This window comes from Aethalodelphis obliquidens, unplaced genomic scaffold (assembly GCF_003676395.1).
Source record: "Aethalodelphis obliquidens isolate GAN/ISIS:26980383/991018 unplaced genomic scaffold, ASM367639v1 scaffold3, whole genome shotgun sequence".
NCBI classification, from domain to species: Eukaryota; Metazoa; Chordata; class Mammalia; order Artiodactyla; family Delphinidae; genus Aethalodelphis; species Aethalodelphis obliquidens.
Window position 1 is genome coordinate 50291650 of NW_020837947.1, and position 23783 is coordinate 50315432.

General features: G+C 37.6%; 1 protein-coding gene across 1 annotated transcript in view; it reads left to right on the forward strand.

Moving 5' to 3' along the window:
* SNX3 (sorting nexin 3) overlaps nt 1-23783 on the forward strand; it is a 43974-nt gene that overhangs the window by 14348 nt on the left and 5843 nt on the right. Inside the window, exon 2 of the mRNA XM_027089216.1 lies at nt 18974-19069. Coding sequence (XP_026945017.1) covers nt 18974-19069 — 96 coding nt within the window. The remainder of the gene's footprint in view (nt 1-18973; nt 19070-23783) is intronic.

A 23783-nucleotide genomic window follows, 5' to 3' on the forward strand; every position in this document is an offset into this window, starting at 1 on the left:
AATTCTAAGTGTTTAACACTTGAACTATGGACATGAATTCATATCCCAGTTTTGCCCTACCTGCTAATTGAGTGCGCTTGATCAATTAACCCCTCTGAACTTTTTGTCCATCCTAAGATTAGAGTGTTAGGATCTTCCTCAGAATTACATGAGAATTAAATGACGTGTGTTATGGACTTTAAATACTATCTTGTTTATTTAATATTAGCCGCTGCTGTTATTATCTGAGAGTTGGCTCCAGCTTTCTATTTATTGCACTGTCAAAAAGGAGAAGAAAGCGCTGATTTCAGCAAATGATTAGTTTTAAGAACCCTTTACTCATTCTCTTATAGAATGTATTATTTTAAACATTCTTATAGAATGTATTATTATTTGGCAATAGATGGTAGTGATGGTTGCACAACAATGTGAATGTACTTAATGCTACAGAACTCTGTACACTTAAAACTGCACACTTTGGGGTTTCCCTGGTGGCACAGTGGTTGAGAGTTCCCCTGCCGATGCAGGGGACACGGGTTCGTGCCCCGGTCCAGGAAGATCCCACATGCCGCAGAGCGGCTGGGCCCGTGAGCCATGGCCGCTGAGCCTGCGCGTCCGGAGCCTGTGCTCCACAACGGGAGAGGCCACGACAGTGAGACGCCCGCGTACCGCAAAAAAAAATTATCATAAATGCAGTACCTTAAAATATTACCTTAACAGTTTCTATAAGTCAGAGGTCTGGGCATGGCTTAGCTCGGCCCTTTGCTCAGGTCTCACAAGGCCTACAGTCAGGGGTTGGCCAAGGTTTTGGTCGCATGTGAGGGTTGGGATTCTTTCCAGGCTCACAGAATTGGCAGAATTCATTTTCTTGGAGGTTATAGAATTTATAGTAGCCTTCCTCTTCAAGGCTAGTCAGACTATCTCTTTGGTCTAAGAGGAACTAAAGCCCTCTTTTAAGGGACTCACCTGATTTAAGTCAAACCCATCCCCCCAAAATCTCCCTTTTGATGAACTCAAAGTCAAAATGATTAGGGACTTTAATTCCATTTGCAAAATTCTTTCACTTTGTCAGAGAATGTAATCTAATCATTGAAGTGACATGCATAAGACTCACCCATACCTAAAAGGAGGTGTGTACACCATGGGGTGGGAATTTGGGGGGCCATGTCAGAATTCTGTCTACTACGCTAGGTACAGAATTATTTGTTGTTGTGTTTTCTTTCAACATTCTGAATATTCCACTGCTTCCTGGTTCCCATTGTTTCAGGGGGAAGTCAGCTGTTAATCTTATTGTGGGGGATTGGCGGGTATGTGATGAGTCATTTTTCTCTTGCTACTGTCAAAATTTTCTGCTTGTCTTTGTCTTTAAACACTTTGACCATGATGTATATAGAGTCTTTTTATGTTTCTCCTACTTGGAATTCATTGAGCTTCTTGGATGTGCAGATTAAAGATATTAGTCAAATTTGGCAAGTTTTCAGTCATTATTTATTCTCTTTGTCTCATTCTGAGACTCCCGTTTCACCTGTGTTGGTATGCTTGGTGGAGTCTCACAGGTCTCTGAGACTGCTTTTTTTTTCGTTTTTTTTTTTTTCCTGTATATTCTTCAGAATAGAAAAGTTGGTTGATCTGTCTTCAGATTTGTTGATTCTCTTGTCTGCCAGTTCAGATCTGCTGTTGAGCCCCTCCAGTGATTTCATTGCAGTTATTGTACTTTTCAACTCCAGAATTCCAATTTGGTTCTTCTTTATAATCTCTTTTTGTTGAGATTCTCTGTTCATTGAGTCATTGTCATCATACTTTGAATTCTGTAAGTATGGCTTCCTTTGGTTCTTTGAACATATTTGTGATAGCTGCTTTGAAATCCTTGTCAGCTTAGTCCAACAACTGAACACCCTCAGAGACAAGTTTCTATTGACTGTTTTCACCCCCATACAGGTTACACTTACTTGTTTCTTTGCATGTTTTATAATTATTTTGTTAAACCAAGCATTTTAGATGATACATTTTAGAGACTGTTGAGCTAGATCACCTCTTGGCTTTCCTCCCAGGGGAGCTCTGATGCTATATCTTTATTTTTTTTAAGGACTTGCCTGTACTAAGTCTGTAGTTTGCAGTTGCTGATATTTTTCCTCTCTCTCTCTCTCTCTCTCTCTCTCTCTCTCTCTCTCTGTGTGTGTGTGTGTGTGTGTGTGTATGTGTGTGTGTGTGTTTTAAGCCTGGCTTCCTAGAGGGTCACCCTTGGATCAGGACTGCTTTAGTGGTCAGACAGTGACTGTTCAGAGGTTCTGCATAAACACCTTGAGCTAGTAAGGCTTCTGCCCTTTGCTAGTGTGTTTGTTTGTATGTAGGTTGGGGAATTGAAAGTATAAGCCAGGTTACAAGTTTGTTTCAGCTTTCACTTTGTGCCAAGTCTTCTCATGTCTTTATCTCTCCTGTATCTCTGAAAGACCTCATATTCCGTTACAGATGTATGGATAACGCAGGTCCTCACCATTCTTTTCTGAGCTTGCATACAGCTTTGTGCAAGCACATAACCTTTCAGACCACCAGGGGTAAGTGAGAGCTTATCAAGGCCTGTCATTGCTGTGTCATTCTCAGGATACCCCTGCTAAAATTCTGGCAAGTCTATTGATTTGTTTCTTGCCCCAGTCAGTACTGCAACCTTGGACTACTGCAGTATTGGCCTTCCCCAGTTGTTTGCCACCAAGATCACTATTGTTAACAACACTCCTGTATATGGAACTTTTCTGCATTCTACTCTTGATCAGTGATCTGTCTCCCTCTAGCAGCAATGGTGCTGGTTTGCACAGGTTGCCTCACTGGTAGAACTACTAGTTTTATATTTGATTTTTTTGGAGGGAGAGAGTTTACCAAGCTCCTTACCCCACCATTCAGCAGTTCCACCCTTATCTTTTTACATTTGTTGACTGAAAAAGAAAAAAAAAAAAAGCACAACCTGAAAGATAAGAACTATGGTTTATTCTGCAGACTTGCTGAAGACTTAAGCCGGGGAGGCAGCCTCTCAGATAGCTCTGAGGGACTGTTCCAAAGAGGTAAGGGAGGAGCTAGGATACATAGGAGTTTTTGCAACAAATACCAGGTAGTTGGAACATCAAAAGATTAATAAAGACAAACAGACATCAGGTTAATGAATTTAGCACTTTTTATGTATGGGAAGATGCAAGAGTCTGGGCTCATTGAAATCATTCCTTTGATATGCACCTTAACTATCTAGGACCAGTATCCTGTTTTTCTCCATCCTGAATCCCTTGAGGGTGCACAGTGTGAGGGGGTGGAGTGGAGGACCGGCTGCAGTGGCTGATGGTTTGATGGCCTCAACATCCTTTGCTTCTGATATGGCAGGTGACATTTTTAGTCCACACATTACACCTTTCTTTTAGGTTCCATATTTTAAAGAAACAACGTTTTACGCATTATGGTTTTTTTTTTAAATTTATTTATTTTATTTTTGGCTCCGTTGGGTCCTCGTTGCTGCGCACGGGCCCTCTCTAGCTGTGGTGAGCAGGGGCCACTCCCTGCCATGGCGCGGGCATCCCACCACAGTGGCCTCCCCTGCTGCGGAGCACGGGCTCCAGGCACACGGGCCTCAGTAGTTGTGGTGCATGGGCTTCAGTAGTTGTGGCTCACGGGCTCTAGGGTGCAGGCTCAGCAGATGTGGTGCTTGGGCCCAGCTGTTCCGCGGCATGTAGGATCCTCCCGGACTAGGGATTGAACCCGTGTCCCCTGCATTGGCTGGCAAACTCCCAACCACTGAACCACCAGGGAAGCTCTCCTTTTTTTTTTTTGGTATTTTTTTTAAACTTTTTTTTTTAAGTACTCTTTTTTTTCTTTTTGAATTTTAAAATTTTATTTATTTATTTTTTACAGCAAGTTCTTATTAGTTATCCATTTTATACATATTAGTGTATATATGTCAATAAAAGTTTTTTTAACTTTTATTTTATATTGGAGTATAGTTAATTTACAGTGTTGTGTTAGTTCATATTATTATGTTTTAATGTTAATTTATGGGTGCTCAGAAGCACTTGTTATGCAGTGTTTAAATATTTTTAAAAGCCTCTTAACCAAGTATTACTTACAGCTCTTTGCACATAGTAGTTGTTGAACTGTTTATTAAATGTTTAGTGGATTTTTAAAAAATTATTTATTTTTGGCCATGTCGGGTCTTAGTTGCAGTGTGCAGGCTCTTCATTGCAGCATGTGGGCTTCTCTCTAGTTGTGGCGTATGGGCTCCAGAGTGCGTGGGCTCTGTAGTTGAGGCACACAGGCTCTCTAGTTGTGGCACACGGGTTTAGTTTCCCCACGGCATGTGGGATCTTAGTTCCGCAGCCAGGGATCAAACCAACGTGCCCTGCATTGCAAGGTGGATTCTTAACCACTGGACCACCAGGGAGTCCCTTTAGTAGAGTTTTTAACCTTTTTTTTTTTTTTTTTTTTTTTTTGCGATAGGCGGGCCTCTCACTGCTGTGGCCTCTCCCATTGCGGAGCACAGGCTCCGGACGCGCAGGCTCAGCGGCCATGGCTTACGGGCCCAGCCGCTCCGCGGCATGTGGGATCCTCCCGGACCGGGGCACGAACCCCTGTCCCCTGCATCGGCAGGCGGACTCTCAACCACTGCGCCACCAGGGAAGCCCCTAACCTTTTTTGTTTAACATCTCTTTTGGGTCAGGTACTCTAACCATAGTGTTCCTTAAGAGCATGAACCTTGAACATAGGTAAGAATCCTCTTTATCTCTTTGCCTATTAGTAGACATGTGACCTTGAACAAGTTTCATATCTCCTCTTTTTGAGTTTCTTCAGCCATAAAGTGAAACTTTACACTAAGTATCCAATAAGTGATAATATGTGTGAAGTAATAATAGTTCCTATTTAATTGAGCTAAGTGGCAGTATCTTCATTTTAAAGATACTGCAACTCAGTTATAGAGGGGGAAAGTAACTTGACAGGGTCATACTGTTTAGTTCCAGAGAAGGGCTTGAGCCCAGGTCTGCTTGATTAATTTATCTGTTTTTTTGTTTGTTTGTTTGCTGCTTCCAGGAATCAGAAATCATTGTCACAGATTTGTGATTAGCTTCTATTATGCTAAGTCTACAATCATACAAAGGAAATACTGAATGAATGTATATATACTCATATATATTTGCTTGCATTTTGTTCCCCCAACAATGTATCATGTCAGGAGCTTCCACCACTAAAAGTGTTGCAACAATTATTTAAACCTTATGTCTCTCTCTGAGATACAACCTTAATGGCTGTTACCTTGAATACCTTAAGTAAATGGAAAAAACGGGGATTTTAAACTTTTCATCCACATCTAAACTTGAAAACTTTTGATACATAATGATGTAAGCAGCCATGAAAATATACTTAGAAAATTTTTCTATTAGCTTTAAGACCTTTGACAGGTTGTACATACATGTCTTTATCATAGTGTACTCCCCAAACTGAGTACTATCTCACAGAAACTGCCCCATGGTATTCCACTCTCCTTAGTGTCTACCTCCTAACCCTAACCTATGCTTGTCTGTATAAAATCTAAGTCAGGGACCATGTCAATATACTTAGTCAGCGTTCATGGTAGAGTCTCAGTAAATGCCTTTTTTTCTGCATACTTATTAGCATTCTAACATCAGTTTAATGGCTTATGAGACTTTATCATTAATATTTATAAATATTAAATATTTATAGGGTTTCAAGTAGGGTTCGGGGGCTAAAGGTGAAGGATCTGGAATGATTTCCTTTTCTTACAAACTTCACAACACAGCTTGGAGGAGAGGTCACGGAAAGGAAAGTACGAGAAGAAAAGAGGCTAGATAGAGTACTCTGAAATGAACCTACATTATAAGGGAAAGAACCAGAATGCCTTGCTTTCCAGCCCTACCTCAAACACTGATTACACCTAACGGTTAAAGAGGATCTGCTGGCCAGAAATTTTTTTAAATTATACTGACCTAATTATTAATATATTGAACCTTTGATGACAAGTTACAAATCCTCTTGTGACCTGTGCTGTTGGTCATGGTATATTATGAGGATTCTTAGAGAGTTACTTACTATTTCTAATAAAAAGATTTTGCATTAGTGATTTGAGTACTTTCAGGTTAATAGAACAATAATCATTCTTTGTGCAGCTTTATGAAAGGAATAAAATATTGTAATGGCACTGCTATCAATTTGTAAATTTAAATCATGCATGCATATAGTGTTTAATATCATTGTCTAGTTGCTCTTACTATAGCTAATCACTCTGACTAGAAGAGAAAGGAGTCTGTTACTATGGGGATCACTCATGTCTTAGAGAATTAAGAATCATTAAATACCTTCTTTGATGTTTTTTATAGTTTTCCAGGTAATTCTTTGAAGAAACACCTTAGCTTCATTCTTTTATAATATTGGTGGCAAACTATTTCATACTATCTATTCCTAGAGATATATCAAGTTACTGTAGAGAAAACAACTCAATCTTAAATTATAACCATTATTTTAAAACTTTGCCTTTGTTCAGAGTAGGAAATCTTCAGGTTCAGCTCATTTGATAAGCTTCTTAAGTTATGGAGGAACACTTCCTTTGCTGAATAATCCAGAATCAATAAAGTCTTTTGGATTTTCTGGAAACTTCAGCTACTCAGAAAATAGTCAAGAGCTGATAAGGAAGTAAAGTAAACAGCAAAGAGTTTAAATTTTTTTTAAGTCTATTTGCTCTTTAGGTATCACATTTTTATATGTGAAATACTGTCCTCTCAGTCTCTTCTTGTTTATTAGCATGATTCTACCAAAGTCAGGTTACTGATTCAGTTATCTATTGCTGTGTAACAAAACTCCCAAAAGTTGGTGGCTTAAAACAACAATTTACTTTCACTTTATTACAGTTCTACAGTTTGGTCAGATCTTAGAACAGACAGCTTATCTCTGTTCTCCTTGATATCTACTAGAGCAGCTTGATTGGGGCTGATTTATTTCTAAGATGACTCAGTCACATCTAGCTGGCAAGTTGGTGCTGGCTACCATCTGGGAGGTAAGCTGGGGCTGTTGATCAGGTCCTGAGTTTTCCTCCATGTGGATAGTTAGATTTCTAATAGAATAACGGTGGCTGGGTTCCAAGAGACAATGTCTTTATGAAGAAGCGTTCCAAGAGGACCAGCCCTATTGTAATCAATAGATATTTGCTAATATACCATTGATAAAAGGCAGTTACATGGCCAGGCTGATATGGGAGAGGATACAGAAAGATATGGAGGATACAGAAAGAAAGATACTGAGAGGCATTGTTTATTGTAGGCCACCAAAGTAATAGCCTACTACAGTTGTGTACCTCCTTAGTCTACAGCAAAGCAGCCTCTCTGGAGGACATTTTGAAGCCTTAACATTCATAGCTTTTGGCCCAGTAATTTTACCTTTAGAGGTTTGTCCTAAGGACAGTGTATCAGTTCCCTGGATCTATATTAAGGCTTCATCTAGCTCTCATCCATAGCATTTTGCCCAGGGTCAGATAGCTGATTAATGCCTGAGTTGGGATTAAAACCAGATTGTCTGGTTCCAGAGCTGTATGTTTTAACCATTGTACTATACTGTCTCTCATGTAGATGATGACTCTACACAATCATGTTAACGATATCAAATGAGAAGCTGATATTTTTTTTTTTTTTGAAGCTGATATTTTTAATAAAATTTGTATATATGGAAGTCTGAAAGGATATACAGTTGGTCCTTGAACAGCATAGGTTTGAACTGCATGGGTCCACCTATTCACGGATTTTTTTCAATAGTAAATACTACAGTACTACAGGATCCATGTTTGCAGAACCGCAGATAGAGAGGAACCATGTATTTGGAGGGCCAACTATAAATTATACTTGGATTTTCAACTCTCAGGAGGGTCAATGCCACTAATACCCAGCATTGTTCAGGGGTCAGTAATGTATCAAAATGACATATCTGCAAATGAGCATGTACCATTGTGTTTTCTTTGTTTGTTTTTTTTTTGGTAAGGATACTTTTTATGAGCCTACCATGCAGACTTAACCTAATATATTCATGTGTGTATGTTTTATGTCTATTTCATTTCTACACTGATTACTCTAGTGCAGGTTTCTACCCTTTTATCTAAACAGTAAGTCTGTGATGAATTATGGTTTTCACTGCTAAAGGTAATAAATCTTGGAAGACTACTTTGCTCTCCACCCCCCAGTTTTATGCTGTAAATATCTCTTAAGGAGGTTGTCTTTTTTAGATCTCTGTTGTCCATATGTGCCTGGTAATGCATATACTGAAGTTTAAAATACACCTACTGAAAAGAGCTTCTTAACTAATATTCTTTCACTGGTTTCTACATTATAGTTTTACTTACAGTGACTTTGCATCCCGTTTCCAGTTCAGTGTTCTCATAGTGTTAGTTCCAGATCACTATCCTTGAGGAGGTAAAATATTGCCCTTATCTGTCCTGGCTAAACTAGAATCACTGGTGACCATACAGATTCCTGAGTCCCCCCCTACCCTGTTTCACATTTAATAAGCCTAGGGCAGTGGTTCTTGACCCTGGTTGTACCTTAGAATCACCTAAAAATACTGATGTTTGGATTCCAACCCATGCTAATTTGAATGAGATTCTCTAGATGAGGGCACTTGGAGTGTGTGGGGATGGGAGTGTGTTTAAAACCTCTTGAGGGACTTCCCTGGTAGTAAGATATGATATATCTTATGATATATGATAAGATATAAGAAGATAGTGTCCAGGGCTTCCCTCGTGGCACAGTAGTTAAGAATCCATCTGCCAATGCAGGGGACATGGGTTCGATCCCTGGTCTGGGAAGATCCCACATGCTGCAGAGCAACTAAGCCCGTGAGCCACAACTACTGAGCCTGCGCTCTAGAGCCCACAAGCCACAACTACTGAAGCCCGTGTGCCCTAGAGCCCACGCTCCGCAACAAGAGAAGCCACCGCAATGAGAAGCCTGCGAGCCGCAACACAGAGTAGCTCCCGCTCGCCGCAACTAGAGAAAGCCCGCGTGCAGCAATGAAGACCCAACGCAGCCAAAAATAAATAAAATAAATTAAAAAAAAATAAAACCTCTTGAGGCAATTCTTACAATTAGGCACGTTGGAAAGAGATAGAAAGTAGTTTTGCACTTCAAAAATTGTTCAAAAAAGGTTACCCTGTTAATAGGCGGTGTTCTTTCAGCAAAAGCCTGTAGGATTATGTAAGTGTTCATGAACTATTAAGAACAAATTTTCCTTTACAGTAGAATTATTACTGCACAATTCCATTAAAGGTTGTTCATTGAGAACCTTGCATGAGCTCACAAATGAATCTTGTTGCCATTCACAAATGAAGAATATGAACAAAGTAGGAAAAGTATTTGGAATTACTTGGTTTATACATTAAACCAGTCTAGATAATTTCTTCTCTACTGTCTCAGAAATTATACCATAAAGGATACTTCTTTTAAAATAACGGGAAATTGTATCACAGGAAGGCCACGTCCTTATTTTTTAAAAAAAAGAAAGAAAGAAACTAAACTAAATACCTTGGCTTAATGACAATCTACATTTCAAAGGTTCTCCAGACTAAAAGCTTATTCTTCACTTCAATGACTTCTCCCAAGCCATATTTAGAGTTCATCTAGGTTATAAACCATATCTCCAGTTATTCATGCTGTTCCAGTTTGGGTAAAACAAGTATCAAAAGTACTGAAGGGCGAGGTAATAGCTTAAGCACTTCTCAGCTTATCCTTTATCTCTAGATGTAGATATTTGGAGAAATACAACCTTTTAATGAGAACTGTAGTGAGGCATCCATTTACATCTCTTAGGATTGGTTGAATAGAGTATGGTCTATTGGGTATACTTTTGATGTCTTTGCCAGTCTCTTTTTTCAAATGTACACATGACACTATCTGAAGAAATACTAGAAACACCTAGTAAACATTTTTCTAATATCTATTGTTAAGCTATATTCAGGTGACCACGTTTTGAGGCTTGGTTTTCTGCTTGGCTATCAGTGATAATCAGGTTACATATAGGGTATCTGTGAGCTGCTGACTTTAATAGGTCAGCCTGTGTAAGTGTGTAAGACCTAGCTTTTTGGAGACCAATAATGTGGCCATTTCCTCTGCTTTGACATGAAGGGAGCACTTGTTTTAGAGCTCTATACCATGGTTTCAAAATCTGTTCTTTAGTATATAATGTCTGTTTGGATTCCTGATGATTTTACCCTATGTGATTAGTTATACCTTGTGGGAAATGACTGGTTTCTCTTTTATATAAATAGCCTTTTAAGAGTATCAGGCATATAGGCATCTCTCATAACATTTCATCCCTTTGCAGTTTTGTTTCTGGTATATTATTAGGAAAAATAAAGAGCAATAAAATAATATTGAATAGTTCTCTTCAAGCTGTTAGTCTTGTTCTTTTCTAGTTTTCTGAATGCCCCAGGTTTCTTATATAGTGATCAGTCCATCACCTTTTCATAAGCTACACAGAAGCTTGAGAATTGCCCTGAATTTTGCATAGGACAAGTAACAAATATCCATGGCTTCATTCTAGCCAAGTAGACTGTAAGTCTTCTTAATTTTTCTGAATCAACAAATTGTGAACATAATGTCCTTACACATCTGCGTGTTCACACTGTATCTGGCAGAGAGTAGGGCTTTCCTGCAGTAAGCCAGTCTCTCTCTTAATGGTTAAAGTCAGGCAAGTAATTTCACCTAAAAATGTGAATTCTCCAAGAAGAATTCATTCTGTGCTCTGCCAGTTCTATAAGTTTTAAATTTAGCTGGGTAAATTCCAAATGGCACTAAATTTTATTATGAAGGGTAAGTGCAAGAATAAAAAAAAACCTCACTATAAAGAGGAAAACAGGTAACTTTACATGGGAGAAATCTTTACATGGAGAAATCTAGCTGACCTCACCTTAACCAAGTGATCCAATAATAGGACAAGCTGACGTCACGTGCTTTCTGATGTCGGGCACTGAGAAAGCTTCAGCATTCCTTCTGTAAGGACATTCCTGACAAAAATGAACGACATGAAACTGGTCATGAGGAAAAGGACAAACTCAAGTGTATAATGTGTCTCAGATATCTGGCCTGCATTCTTTAAAACTGCCAATGTCTTAAATGGCAAAAGGGCAGGAGGATTGCTCTAGATTGAAGGAGACTAAAGAGATAACAAGGCATATATAAATAAACTACAAGGATATATTGTACAGCACAGGGAATATAGCCAATATTTTATAATACAAATGGAGTATAATCTATAAAAATTTTGAGCCACTCTGTTGTATACCTGAAACTAATATAATATTGAAAATCCACTGTACTTCAATTAAAAAAGAAAACTGCAGAATATTACTGATATCACAAAATTCAGAAATTAACATACTTTTACTAACTGCCTAACACCATTCTATATTTTTTTGAGGTTTTTGCTGCTGTATACTCGATCACTTCTACATATGACAGCAATTTTATAATATTTTACATAGAAAAAATTTTAAAAAATTATATTCCTTCCTCTAGCATGGAGAATAAAATTTTGTTCTTTACTATTGATAATTTAAGAAAAAAATAGTGTCATATATCATTATTTGTAATGCCATGTAGATTATGGGGCTTGTCAAATTTAGGGAAGTCTCCATCAAGTTCTTTCATTTTATGAATTGTCATATTTATGGGCATTTTGAATTTTCTTTGTGCAGTATTAAGCTTAAATACTCTGAACTGACATTCCTTAACCAATTTGTTACCAGTGTGAATCTTGTAAAGAATTTTATGTTATCTTCGTTTTGTGTCAAATCAGTAAAAACTTTAAACGTTAAAAAAAAAAGAGGAATAATGAGGCAGTGCTTGATTCTTTTTTTTTTTTTAAATAAATTTATTTTTTGCTGCATTGGATTTTCGTTGCTGCATGTGGGCTTTCTCTAGTTGCGGTGAGCGGGGCCTACTCTTTGTTGCAGTGCGCAGGCTTCTCATTGAGGTGGCTTCTGTTGTTGAGGAGCACAGGCTTCAGTAGTTGTGGCACGTGGGCTCAGTAGTTGTGGCTCACAGGCTTTAGAGCAGAGGCTCGGTAGTTGTGGCGCATGGGCTTAGTTGCTCCACGGCATGTGGGATCTTCCCGGAGCAGGGCTCGAACCCATGTCCCCTGCATTGGCAGGCAGATTCTTAACCACTACGCCCCCAGGGACACCCCATGTTTTGTTTTGTTTTGTTTTAGGACTACCCAGATTACTACCACCGGAAAACTTATTGAGCTGTACCCTCAATGTATTTGTGCACTTTTCTCTATTTGTGTTATTCTTCATTTAAGAAGTTGTTTTAAACTACTCAGGTAATTCTGAAGCATAACCAGGTTGAAGAAGACTTCTTTGACTTCAGTAGTAGGAATAGGATACAGAGTAGAGATTTTGGATTGACTTTTTTAGCTCTGACTTTTTAATATTGTGTTCTATATTTAGATATGACTTTAAAAGCTCCTTTCAGTGCCAGATCTGATCACTCGTGTTGTATTCTCAGCTTTTGCCTCCCTTGATAATATAGGTAACCTATTTTATAGTTTTCCAAAAAAATGTTATTAAGTAGTGGTGACATTTAACTAGTATTTGGCTTATAATGATTACTAAAAGAATATTTTCAATGTGGAATAAAATAGTTTTTATAGACTTTATGGATTCCAGGCAACCAACTTAACTTTTTGAGGGGCAGATGATTATAATTTTCTGCTTTTTAAGTGTTAGTTTGGGCCATAGCCCTGACATAGCTTTAAATTATGGTTAATTTGCAGTTTCTTATCTGTATGACAATAGTTGATGTAAATATTTATAGGAGCCTCTGTCTTTGCTTTGCAGAACGTTCGTAACTCCATGAGTGAAACTGAGAAGTCTAAAATAGGCCAAGGTTACTTAAGCTTACCTTCAGCATTTACTAATAACACATACCTACACAAATAGCTGACGGCTGTCTTAGTTTATGGTTCCTGCCTAATGATGGACTTTAGTTTTGCTTGTCTCTGATTTTGCCTGTCTCTGGTCACTGTTCCTCAAATATTGTTATTTCATACAAATGGCTGAGTTTGACACTTTTACCTGTTAGGTAAAATGAACCATAGCTAGAGGAAAACAGTGGTTTCTAGTTTATGCTCAGCTTGAGCAACTAGAGCAGCTTTTCTTTGTTTTCTTTTTATTTATTTATTTATTTACTTGGGCTGCTCCAGGTCTTAGTTGTGGCACATGGGATCTTCGCTGCAGCATGCGGGCTCTTAGTTGCGGCATGCAGACTTCTTAGTTGCGGCATGTGAACTCTTAGTTGCAGCATGCATGCAGGATCTAGTTCCCCTACCAGGGATCAAACCTGGGTCCCCTGCATTGGGAGCACAGAGTCTTACCCACTGGACCACCAGGGAAGTCCCTAGAGCAACTTTTCTTGAAATTAGGAGGAAAATATGAATGTAAGGATGAAAAGATACTAAATCTTGCCTTTTAAGTTTCAGAAGTTTTAGTCATCTTAAGTTAACCATAGTTAAGTCTGATTTATGTTTAGTTTCAGAATTCAGCACTTTGTCTCTGGATAAGTCAAAAACATTTTAAATGATATCCAAAAAAAAACCTTTAAAGAATTTTTGCTATAATTTGCCTCAGTTGTCTGTCTCTTTTCCATATTCTTCAAGCAGATAAAACTTAAAACTAGCTAGAACCAACCTTTTTCTTTTTTTAAGGAATAACTGACATATAACATTATATTAGTTTCAGGTGTACAACATAATGATTTGATATTTGTATACATTGTGAAATGATCACCACAATAAGTCTAGTTAATATCCAGAATCATACATAATTACCACCAAAAAAATGCTTCTATGTGTGGTGAGAATAGAACCATCTGTTTTCATGCTGCCCCTTGGTAGTACATGTAGCTAATCTGTTGAATTCATAGTAACTTCTCTGTTATACTTTTTTTATTTAAAGATATTTTCCTGTTCAGAGATGTTTGTTAACTGCTGGTGCTCACAGGAGATACCTTAGCCAGACATTCAGGCTTTTCAGTTTTAATTCCCATCGTCTCCTATGGTTTAGAATATACAAGAATTACTTCCTAAATATACTTCTTTCTTCTCTGCATGTAGTTCACACTGTTTTCACCATTCTCAACTGTCTCCTGAAGTATGGCTGACTCCGTGTGTTAAAGGAATACTGACCAAACCAATCGTCAGTTCCTTTATGCTTTTTCCTTTTTCTTTATACAAATGGTATCATACTGTAGATAGATACTGTTCTGAAACTTCTTATACTATACTTTACACGTCCCAGGCAGGCTTCCTGATCTATGGCTGAGTTATATTTTCTAAAAGCTGTATAATAATTCATTTTATGTTTGTAACAGTTTAATAAGATTTTTAGTTTTCTGGGTTTTTGTGTGTGTGTTGTGATTTTTTGTTTTTTGCTATTATATAAACAATGCTAAAGTAAATTTCTATGCCCTGATACCTTTCTGCATATATGGAAATATTTGTAGGATTAATTCCTGGTGGAATTGTTGGCTCAAAAGATAAATGCGGGCTTCCCTGGTGGCACAGTGGTTGAGAGTCTGCCTGCTGATGCAGGGGACACGGGTTCGTGCCCGGTCCGGGAAGATCCCACATGCCGCGGAGCGGCTGGGCCCGTGAGCCATGGCTGCTGACCCTGCGCGTCGGGAACTTGTGCTCCGCAACGGGAGAGGCCACAACAGTGAGAGGCCCGCCTACCGCAAAAAAAAAGATAAATGCATTGGGACTTACCTGGTGGCGCAGTGGTTGAGAATCCGCCTGCCAATGCAGGGGACACAGGTTCGAGCCCTGGTTCGGGAAGATCCCACATGCCGTGGAGCAACTAAGCCCGTGCGCCACAACTACTGAGCCCGCGTGGCACAACTACTGAAGCCTGCGCGCCTAGAGCCCGTGCTCCACAACAGAAGCCACTGCGATGAGAAGCCCACACACCACAACAAAGAGTAGCCTCTGCTCGACGCAACTAGAGAAAGCCCACGTGCAGCAACAAAGACCCAACGCAGCCAAAAATAAATAAATAAATTGAAAAAAATTTTTTAATTAAACTAAGAAAAAAAGATAAATGCATTTAAAAGAGTGATAGATATCACCAAAACACCCTCCTTAAAAGGTTGTACCAGTTTTCACTATTATCAGCAAGTTTTTTAGATGCCTATCTATCTTCACCATCATTGGGTATTAAAATTTAATACCTGCTTGTCTGACAAATGAAAATGGGATCTTACTGTTTTGACTGGCATTTCTTGTGTGAGTGAAGTTGAACATTATTGACATAGTTTTTGTGTGTTCTGCCTGTTCTGTTTGTCAGGTTATTCAGCTTTATCTTTCATTAGTTTTTAAGTTCTTTACATTTTCATGAAATTATTTCTTTGTTTTTTATTGCATATATTTGTCTACAGTTTTTTGTGGTCTTTCAACTTTTTGTTTATGGTGTATGGTATTTTTAACCATGTAAATTTAACTTTTTATATGCTTATCTTGTAACCTAACATATTATAAGCTTCATAAGGGCCGGGACTGCATCTTACTCATTGTTATATTACTCATCTTATCTAGCACTGTGCCCTTTTATAGATGCTCTTAAACTGTAGTAATAGTTGCATCCTCCCAAAACTGTAGGGGAAACAAATTATCCTTACTCTTTTCTCTTTAGAAAACCAAAATAGAATATCTTATAAGGGTTAAATAAGTTGAAAGTGACCAATCATGAGAGTTTGTAATCAACAGGGATAGTCCAGTGGCTTAAACAAAAAACCTCAGCATCTTTCATTTGTATTTTGATCAAGTTGAATTGCAAGTCCTTGTGATGATCAGGGAGAAGTTAACAGGCACACTTACCACTCTAAAAATAATGGGCAAATAATACTAAGAATTACTTGATGTGACTTTATCGAAACTCTATAAACAAATACACGAAAGGATGCTCAACATCACTAATCATTAGAGAAATGCAAATCGAAACCACAATGAGGTATCACCTCACACCGGTCAGAATGGCCATCATCAAAAAATCTAGAAACAATAAATGCTGGAGAGGGTGTGGAGAAAAGGGAACACTCTTGCACTCTTGGTAGGAATGTAAATTGATACAGCCACTATGGAGAAGAGTATGGAGGTTCCTCAAAAAACTAAAAATAGAACTACCATATGACCCAGCAATCCCACTACTGGGCATATACCCTGAGAAAACCATAATTCAAAAAGTGTCATGTACCACAATGTTCATTGCAGCTGTTTACAATAGCCAGGACATGGAAGCAACCTAAGTGTCCGTCAACAGATGAATGGATAAAGAAGACGTGGCACATATATACAATGGAATATTACTCAGCCATAAAAAGAAACGAAATTGAGTTTTTTGTAGTGAGGTGCATGGACCTAGAGACTGACATAGAGAGTGGAGTAAGTCAGAAAGAGAAAAACAAATACCGTATGCTAACACATATATATGGAATCTTAAAAAAAAAAAAAAAAAGGTTCTAAAGAACGTAGTGGCAGGACAGGAGTAAAGACGCAGGCATAGAGAATGGACTTGAGGATACAGGGAAGGGGAAGGGGAAGCTGGGATGAAGTGAGAGAGTGGCCTGGACATATATATACTACCAAATGTAAAATAGATAGCTAGTGGGAAGCAGCTGCATAGCACAGGGAGATCAGCTCAGTGCTTTGTGTCCACCTAGAGGGGTGGGATAGTGAGGGTGGGAGGGAGACATAAGAGGGGATATGGGGATGTATGTATATGTGTAGCTGATTCACTTTGTTATACAGCAGAAACTAACACACCATTGTAAAGCAATTATACTCCAATAAAGATGTTAAAAAAAACCACAAAAAACTCTAAAGCAGTCCTCATATAAAGAGAAATTATAACCAGCTGAGAAAACCATGAAATTTTCTTAAGCTAACCATGATCTTTTTTTTAATATATAATCTATCAAACTCTTAGCTAATCATAGAAAGGAATGGACTTTTTCTCCCTCCCACTGCCTGTCTATTAAAGTGAATCAGATATAATCATGCTTGTGTCAAAAGTTCAAAAGGGAAAATGGAGGTAAAATGAGCTGAATTGGCATTCTTCCCTCAACATTGTACCTGTAAGCTTGATATGTTGTTTCAGAGATTAACTTTATAGACTTCCGTACCCATAAGTATGAAAATTCTTAGGGAACTCTTTTCACAAGCTTGATCTTAACATATTGAATAAAGAGAGCAGCTAATCCCTTTTGTAAAGTAATTTGAGAGGAGGGAATTCAAAATGTAAAGTCTCACCTGCAGAAAACACTCAATTCTGTAAAGGCCTTTCTATCTTTAGACACTTACAAAGACTTAATATTTTAATGCGGAAGGGTGAACTTGGTTAAAAAGCCAATGGGTGAAATTAGAAATAATCCAGTGCTTTCTTTCTGGGAATTATCATCCTGCTCTCCAGGGGACCTAATTTTATTCCCTGTGGGGAGTGAGAATACCCCTCCGTACAGCAAGCCAGCATCTCTAAATATAAGCTTGACTTTTAGTATAATAAGAGTCTTGTTAGGTGCAATTTTGCTCTTAGTCATTAATACAATGAACAAATGTTGTGGTTACCTGGGAAAGAAAATTCAAGTGCTTTTAAACCTCTTGTGAGATTTGGTTTCATGCTTGAAACCTATACAGTGTTATGCCCAATAGCATCTGTAGAAGATTCCAAGCTATAAGGTATACTACATAGAGAAGTTAATACACGTTGGAAAAAATTGAAACCACTGCAAAATGGGTTTAAGGTCCTGAATAAAAAGCTTTTCTTTTGCTGAATGACACTTACTAGTGGCATTAAGTTTAACAAATGATTGGAAGTTTCTTAGGGGTGAAGTTTACATGATGATGATGTCCCTGTAAGAAGCCAGTCTTTCCTTCTGGTGACACTTTTTCTTTTCAGCTTTAAAACAGTTTGTCATTCTACAAGTGCAAAGACTGAATAAAGGACAAAATATAATCTGAGAGTATATAGTATTAAATAGCATTTTCAGTATGGTATGGCATTAATTGTGTTAGGTCATTTCTGTCCCTACCAACTTTGTGATATTATATGCATTTTAAAATCTATTCTTGATTATAAAATTGTAGTGGTATACAGCTTCTGCTAATAGCCCTCAGTCGTAAACCATTTTAAATTGCATTTGGTAGTGTATTTTCTCTTTAGGATCAGTAAACGATAATAGAAATCTTTTTTATTACTTTAAGTTTAGAATTTGACCGAAGTAGTCTTTGCGTTCTTTCAAGAATAGTCTTCCATTCCAATGTAACCTCAAGGTACTGGGCATTATGTTTTCAGTTCTTAAACTTGCCCTCAGCCTGTAAGCTCTGGATAGATAGACCTTATGTGTATGACTCCTAATTTCCTATTGGTGGTAAGAGTGCATTGCACTCTTTCCCTGCTGTTTTCTCGCATTTTTAAGAAGACTATTAAGAATAATTCTGTATTCTTTTCTTTCACTATGAAACATCTAATTTAGTCGTAATAACAAAATATTTTGTATTTCATTTCAAAGTAGTTAAGGTCTGTTTCCCCTATGAGCGTTGTATACTAAACTGTATAGCAATCAGAGCTAGCTTCATCTCACTCCTGACATTTTTACAGCTTACTGAAATAGAAAAACTGACCTATATTTATGTAACTGACGTCAGGCAGAATGACATCCAAAAGCATATGTACAAACGTGCATTTTAAAAGTTGTATTCTAGTATAAATAACATATTTTTTAACAGCCGTGTAAAAAATGTACTTTTTTACATTTAAAGGTAAAATGTCATCTTAATAACTTTATGATTTTCTTATATTAACATAACTAGGCTTGCCATATTATCAATTTGACAAACAGGTCCTCCCCCAACCCCCCACTTTTTTGAAGTCACTATAACATGCTTCAACTTAGGAGTGATTTTCTGTTTGTTTCAGACAAATCTGCCTATTTTCAAGCTGAAGGAATCTACTGTTAGAAGAAGATACAGTGACTTTGAATGGCTGCGAAGTGAATTAGAAAGAGAGAGTAAGGTAAGAATTATTTGTAATGTGACTGTAAAACAAAACATTCCAAATTTTAACGTTTAAGACTTCTCAGGAGAATGATCTTGAATAAAGTGAGTAAAATAAAACATTTCTTTTTTTTTTTTCAAATAGTTCAATTTCATTTTACTTCATAGGAGATGGGGGAAGTGTGCAGTTTTTCCTTAGAACTCTTCCTTCTCATGTCTACTTCAGTGGCCCAGTTGAGGCCTTTGCTGACTCACACTTAGATAACTCTTCTTAGAACTTTCTTGCTATTGCTTCCTTCCTTTCCATGATCTTCCTGTCCCACCTTCCTCTCCTCCCCTTGCTAAATTTCTCTTCTTCAGTACATCTCCTATATCAGTGTATTTCCATTTTCTTTTTTACTGACACTATACTTTTTTTTTTTATCATCACACATTTACATATAACAGAAGTTTCATAAACCAGTACTTACCTTACTCTGTGTGACAGGTACTGATATTCCTCAGATTAGCTTTTTAAATGATGGCCATGATCTACTGTTGGGTTGCTACCTGCAGTTTTAGAACACTGTCATATATCCTGATAATAATTGTCTTCTCTTAGAAGAAATTTGGTGGCTTTGGCTGCAACGTAGAGAGAACAAGGTCTCATTCTAATGCCTCTTATTTCAGCCCTACATCAGAATGACATATATGGCATGGAGTCATGAAAAGTACACTCAGAATAGCGAAAAGTTATCTTGTGACTCAAGTGTAGTAGGATAAGAAGTGGGTATGGTAGGAGCCCTGAAGTAGGTTAAGGCTAACTCGTTCTCGCTTCTGAAGCGTACTAAGGTAGAAAAGGAAGGAAAACGTCCTTAACCAGAAAAATGTGGCTGGATATAAGAGCAACATATACCAATTATAGCATTCCATCCAAAACGGAAAAACAGTTTTACTCCAAAGAATATCCAAGTATAAAATACTTACAGATAAAACTGGAAATATAAGACCCATGTAAAGAAAACTTTAAAACTTCATTGAAAGATCAAAAGAAGACCATAATAAACAGAAATATTACATTCCTGGTTTGGAATATTCACTTTTGAAGATTCATTTACTCTATAAACATTTGAGAGCTCATTCTGTGTGTTCTGTCAGTTGCAGACAGAACTGTGAACAAATGAAGGGTCCCTACTTTTATGGCACTTTATTGGGTAAGTTGGGGTAGTGGTGAAGGGAGACCAGAAAAAGATGGTAAGATATATAATATGTTAGATGGTAATATGCTCTAAAAATCAAAATTAAGGGAAATAGGGAGTGCCAGGAGAGCTACTGTCATATAGGATACTCAAGGGAAGGCCTCTCTTAGAGGTGGGATTTTAGCAGTAGACCTGACAGAAATAAGGCAGTATCTCCTAACTTATTTATAAATTTGTAAAATTCTAATACAAATCTTATTGGAGTTCTTTATAAACCTGCAGATTTATATAGAGCTTTAGAATCAGAGAAAGCTCAAGAATAGCCAAAAGTTATTTTTACCAATAATTTAGCACCTGCAGACATCAGAGCATATGTTAAGACTATAGTAATTAAAACAATGTAGTATTGCTTTAGGTATGGACAAATAGATTAGCAGAATGTCAGAAAATTTAGAAGCTGACCACATGTTTACTAGAAATTTAGTTCATAACAAAAATAACATTGTCAGTTTGTGCAGAAAGGAATTTATATTCAGTAAATGGAGTTGAAACATTTGGCTATTTGGGAATAAAGATTTATAACTCACTGTATATAAATTACAGATGGTTTGAAGATCTAAATGTACAAAACAAGTTAGGAAAGTTTTGGGTAACAAAGAAGAAATTTTTTATGACCATAGGGAAAAGTGTCTTTTTTTCCCCCACCTTTATTGAGATAGAATTAACAAATAACATTAAGTTATATAACACAATGATTTGATATATGTATATATTGTGAAATGATTACCATAATAAAATTAGTTAATACATCTGTCATTTCACATAGGGGTTTTTGTTTTTGTTGTTTTGTTGTTAGTGGTGGTAACATTCAATATCTCTTGAAACATTCAGTGTTTCTCTTAGCAACTTTTAAGAGTACAATACAATCCTGTTAACTATAGTTACCATGCTATACATTAGATCCCAGAACCTACTCATCTTTTAACTGAAAGGTTGTACCGTTTGACCAATGTCTCCTCATTTCCCCCACCCCTCAACCCATCTACTACTCTCTGTTTCTGTGAGTTCAGCTCTTTTAGATTCCACATATAAGTGAGATCATACAGTATTTGTCTTTTTCTGTCTGATTATGGGAAGAAGTGTCTTGATAGGCTTGTGGCTTTGCTTAACATAGCACCTGGCACACTGGAGTGTTTAATACGCATTTCATGAATGTATACATCACTTTTTATATGACAGCTTTATTGACATGATTCACATGCCATACAATTCACCAATTTAAAGTGTACAATTCATTAGCTCTAGTAGTTTTCTGGTAGCATCTTTAGGATTCTCTATGTATAGTATCATGTCATCTGCAAACGGTGACAGCTTTACTTCTTCTTTTCTGATTTGGATTCCTTTTATTTCCTTTTCTTCTCTGATTGCTGTGGCTAAAACTTCCAAAACTGTGTTGAATAAGAGTGGTGAGAGTGGGCAACCTTGTCTTGTTCCTCTTCTTAGTGGAAATGCTTTCAGTTTTTCACCATTGAGGATGATGTTGCCTGTGGGTTTGTCATATATGGCCTTTATTATGTTGAGGAAAGTTCCCTCTATGCCAACTTTCTGCAGGGTTTTTATCATAAATGGGTGTTGAATTTTGTCGAAAGCTTTCTCTGCGTCTATTGAGATGATCATATGGTTTTTCTCCTTCAATTTGTTAATATGGTGTATCACCTTGATTGATTTGCGTATATTGAAGAATCCTTGCATTCCTGGAATAAACCCCACTTTGGTAAAGTAGCAGGATACAAAATTAATGCACAGAAATCTCTGGCATTCCTATATACTAATGATGAAAAATCTGAAAGTGAAATCAAGAAAACACTCCCATTTACCACTGCAACAAAAATAATAAAATATCTCGAAATAAACCTACCTAAGGAGACAAAAGACCTGTATGCAGAAAATTATAAGACACTGATGAAAGAAATTAAAGATGATACAAATAGATGGAGAGATATACCATGTTCTTGGATTGGAAGAATCAACATTGTGAAAATGACTCTACTACCCAAAGCAATCTACAGATTCAATGCAATCCCTGTCAAACTGCCACTGGCATTTTTCACAGAACTAGAACAAAAAATTTCACAATTTGTATGGAAACACGAAAGACCACGAATAGCCAAAGCAATCTTGAGAACGAAAAACGGAGCTGGAGGAATCAGGCTCCCTGACTTCAGACTATACTACAAAGCTATAGTAATCAAGACAGTATGGTACTGGCACAAAAACAGACACATAGATCAATGGAACAGGATAGAAAGCCCAGAGATAAACCCACGCACATGTGGTCACCTTATCTTTGATAAAGGAGGCAGGAATGTACAGTGGAGAAAGGACAGCCTCTTCAATAAGTGGTGCTGGGAAAACTGGACAGGTACATGTGAAAGTATGAGGTTAGATCACTCCCTAACACCATACACAAAAATAAGCTCAAAATGGATTAAAGACCTAAATGTAAGGCCAGACACTATAAAACTCTTAGAGGAAAACATAGGCAGAACACTCGATGACATAAATCACAGCAAGATCCTTTTTGACCCACCTCCTAGAAAAATGGAAATAAAAACAAAAATAAACAAATGGGACCTAAAGAAACTTCAAAGCTTTTGCACAGCAAAGGAAACCATAAACAAGACCAAAAGACAACCCTCAGAATGGGAGAAAATATTTGCAAATGAAGCAACTGACAAAGGATTAATCTCCAAAATTTATTGAGCAGCTCATGCAGCTCAATAACAAAAAAACAAACAACCCAATCCAAAAATGGGCAGAAGACCTAAATAGACATTTCTTCAAAGAAGAGATACAGACTGCCAACAAACACATGAAGGAATGCTCAACATCATTAATCATTAGAGAGATGCAAATCAAAACTACAATGAGATATCATCTCACACCAGTCAGAATGGCCATCATCAAAAAATCTAGAAACAATAAATGCTGGAGAGGGTGTGGAGAAAAGGGAACGCTCTTGCACTGCTGGTGAGAATGTGAATTGGTGCAGCCACTATGGAGAACAGTATGGAGGTTCCTTGGAAAACTACGAATAGAGCTACCATATGACCCGGCAATCCCACTACTGGGCATATACCCTGAGAAAACCATAACTCAGAAAGAGTCATGTACCAAAATGTTTATTGCAGCTCTATTTACAATAGCCCGGAGATGGAAACAACCTAGGTGTCCATCATCGGATGAATGGATAGGGAAGATGTGGCACATATATACAATGGAATATTACTCAGCCATAAAAAGAAACGAAACTGAGTTATTTGTAATGAGATGGATGGACCTAGAGTCTGTCATACAGAGTGAAGTAAGTCAGAAAGAGAAAGACAAATACCATATGCTAACACATATATATGGAATTTAAGAAAAAAAAATGTCATGAAGAACCTAGGGGTAAGACAGGAGTGGAGACACAGACCTACTGGAGAATGGACTTGAGGATATGGGGAGGGGGAGGGGTAAGCTGTGACAAAGCGAGAGAGTGGCATGGACATATAT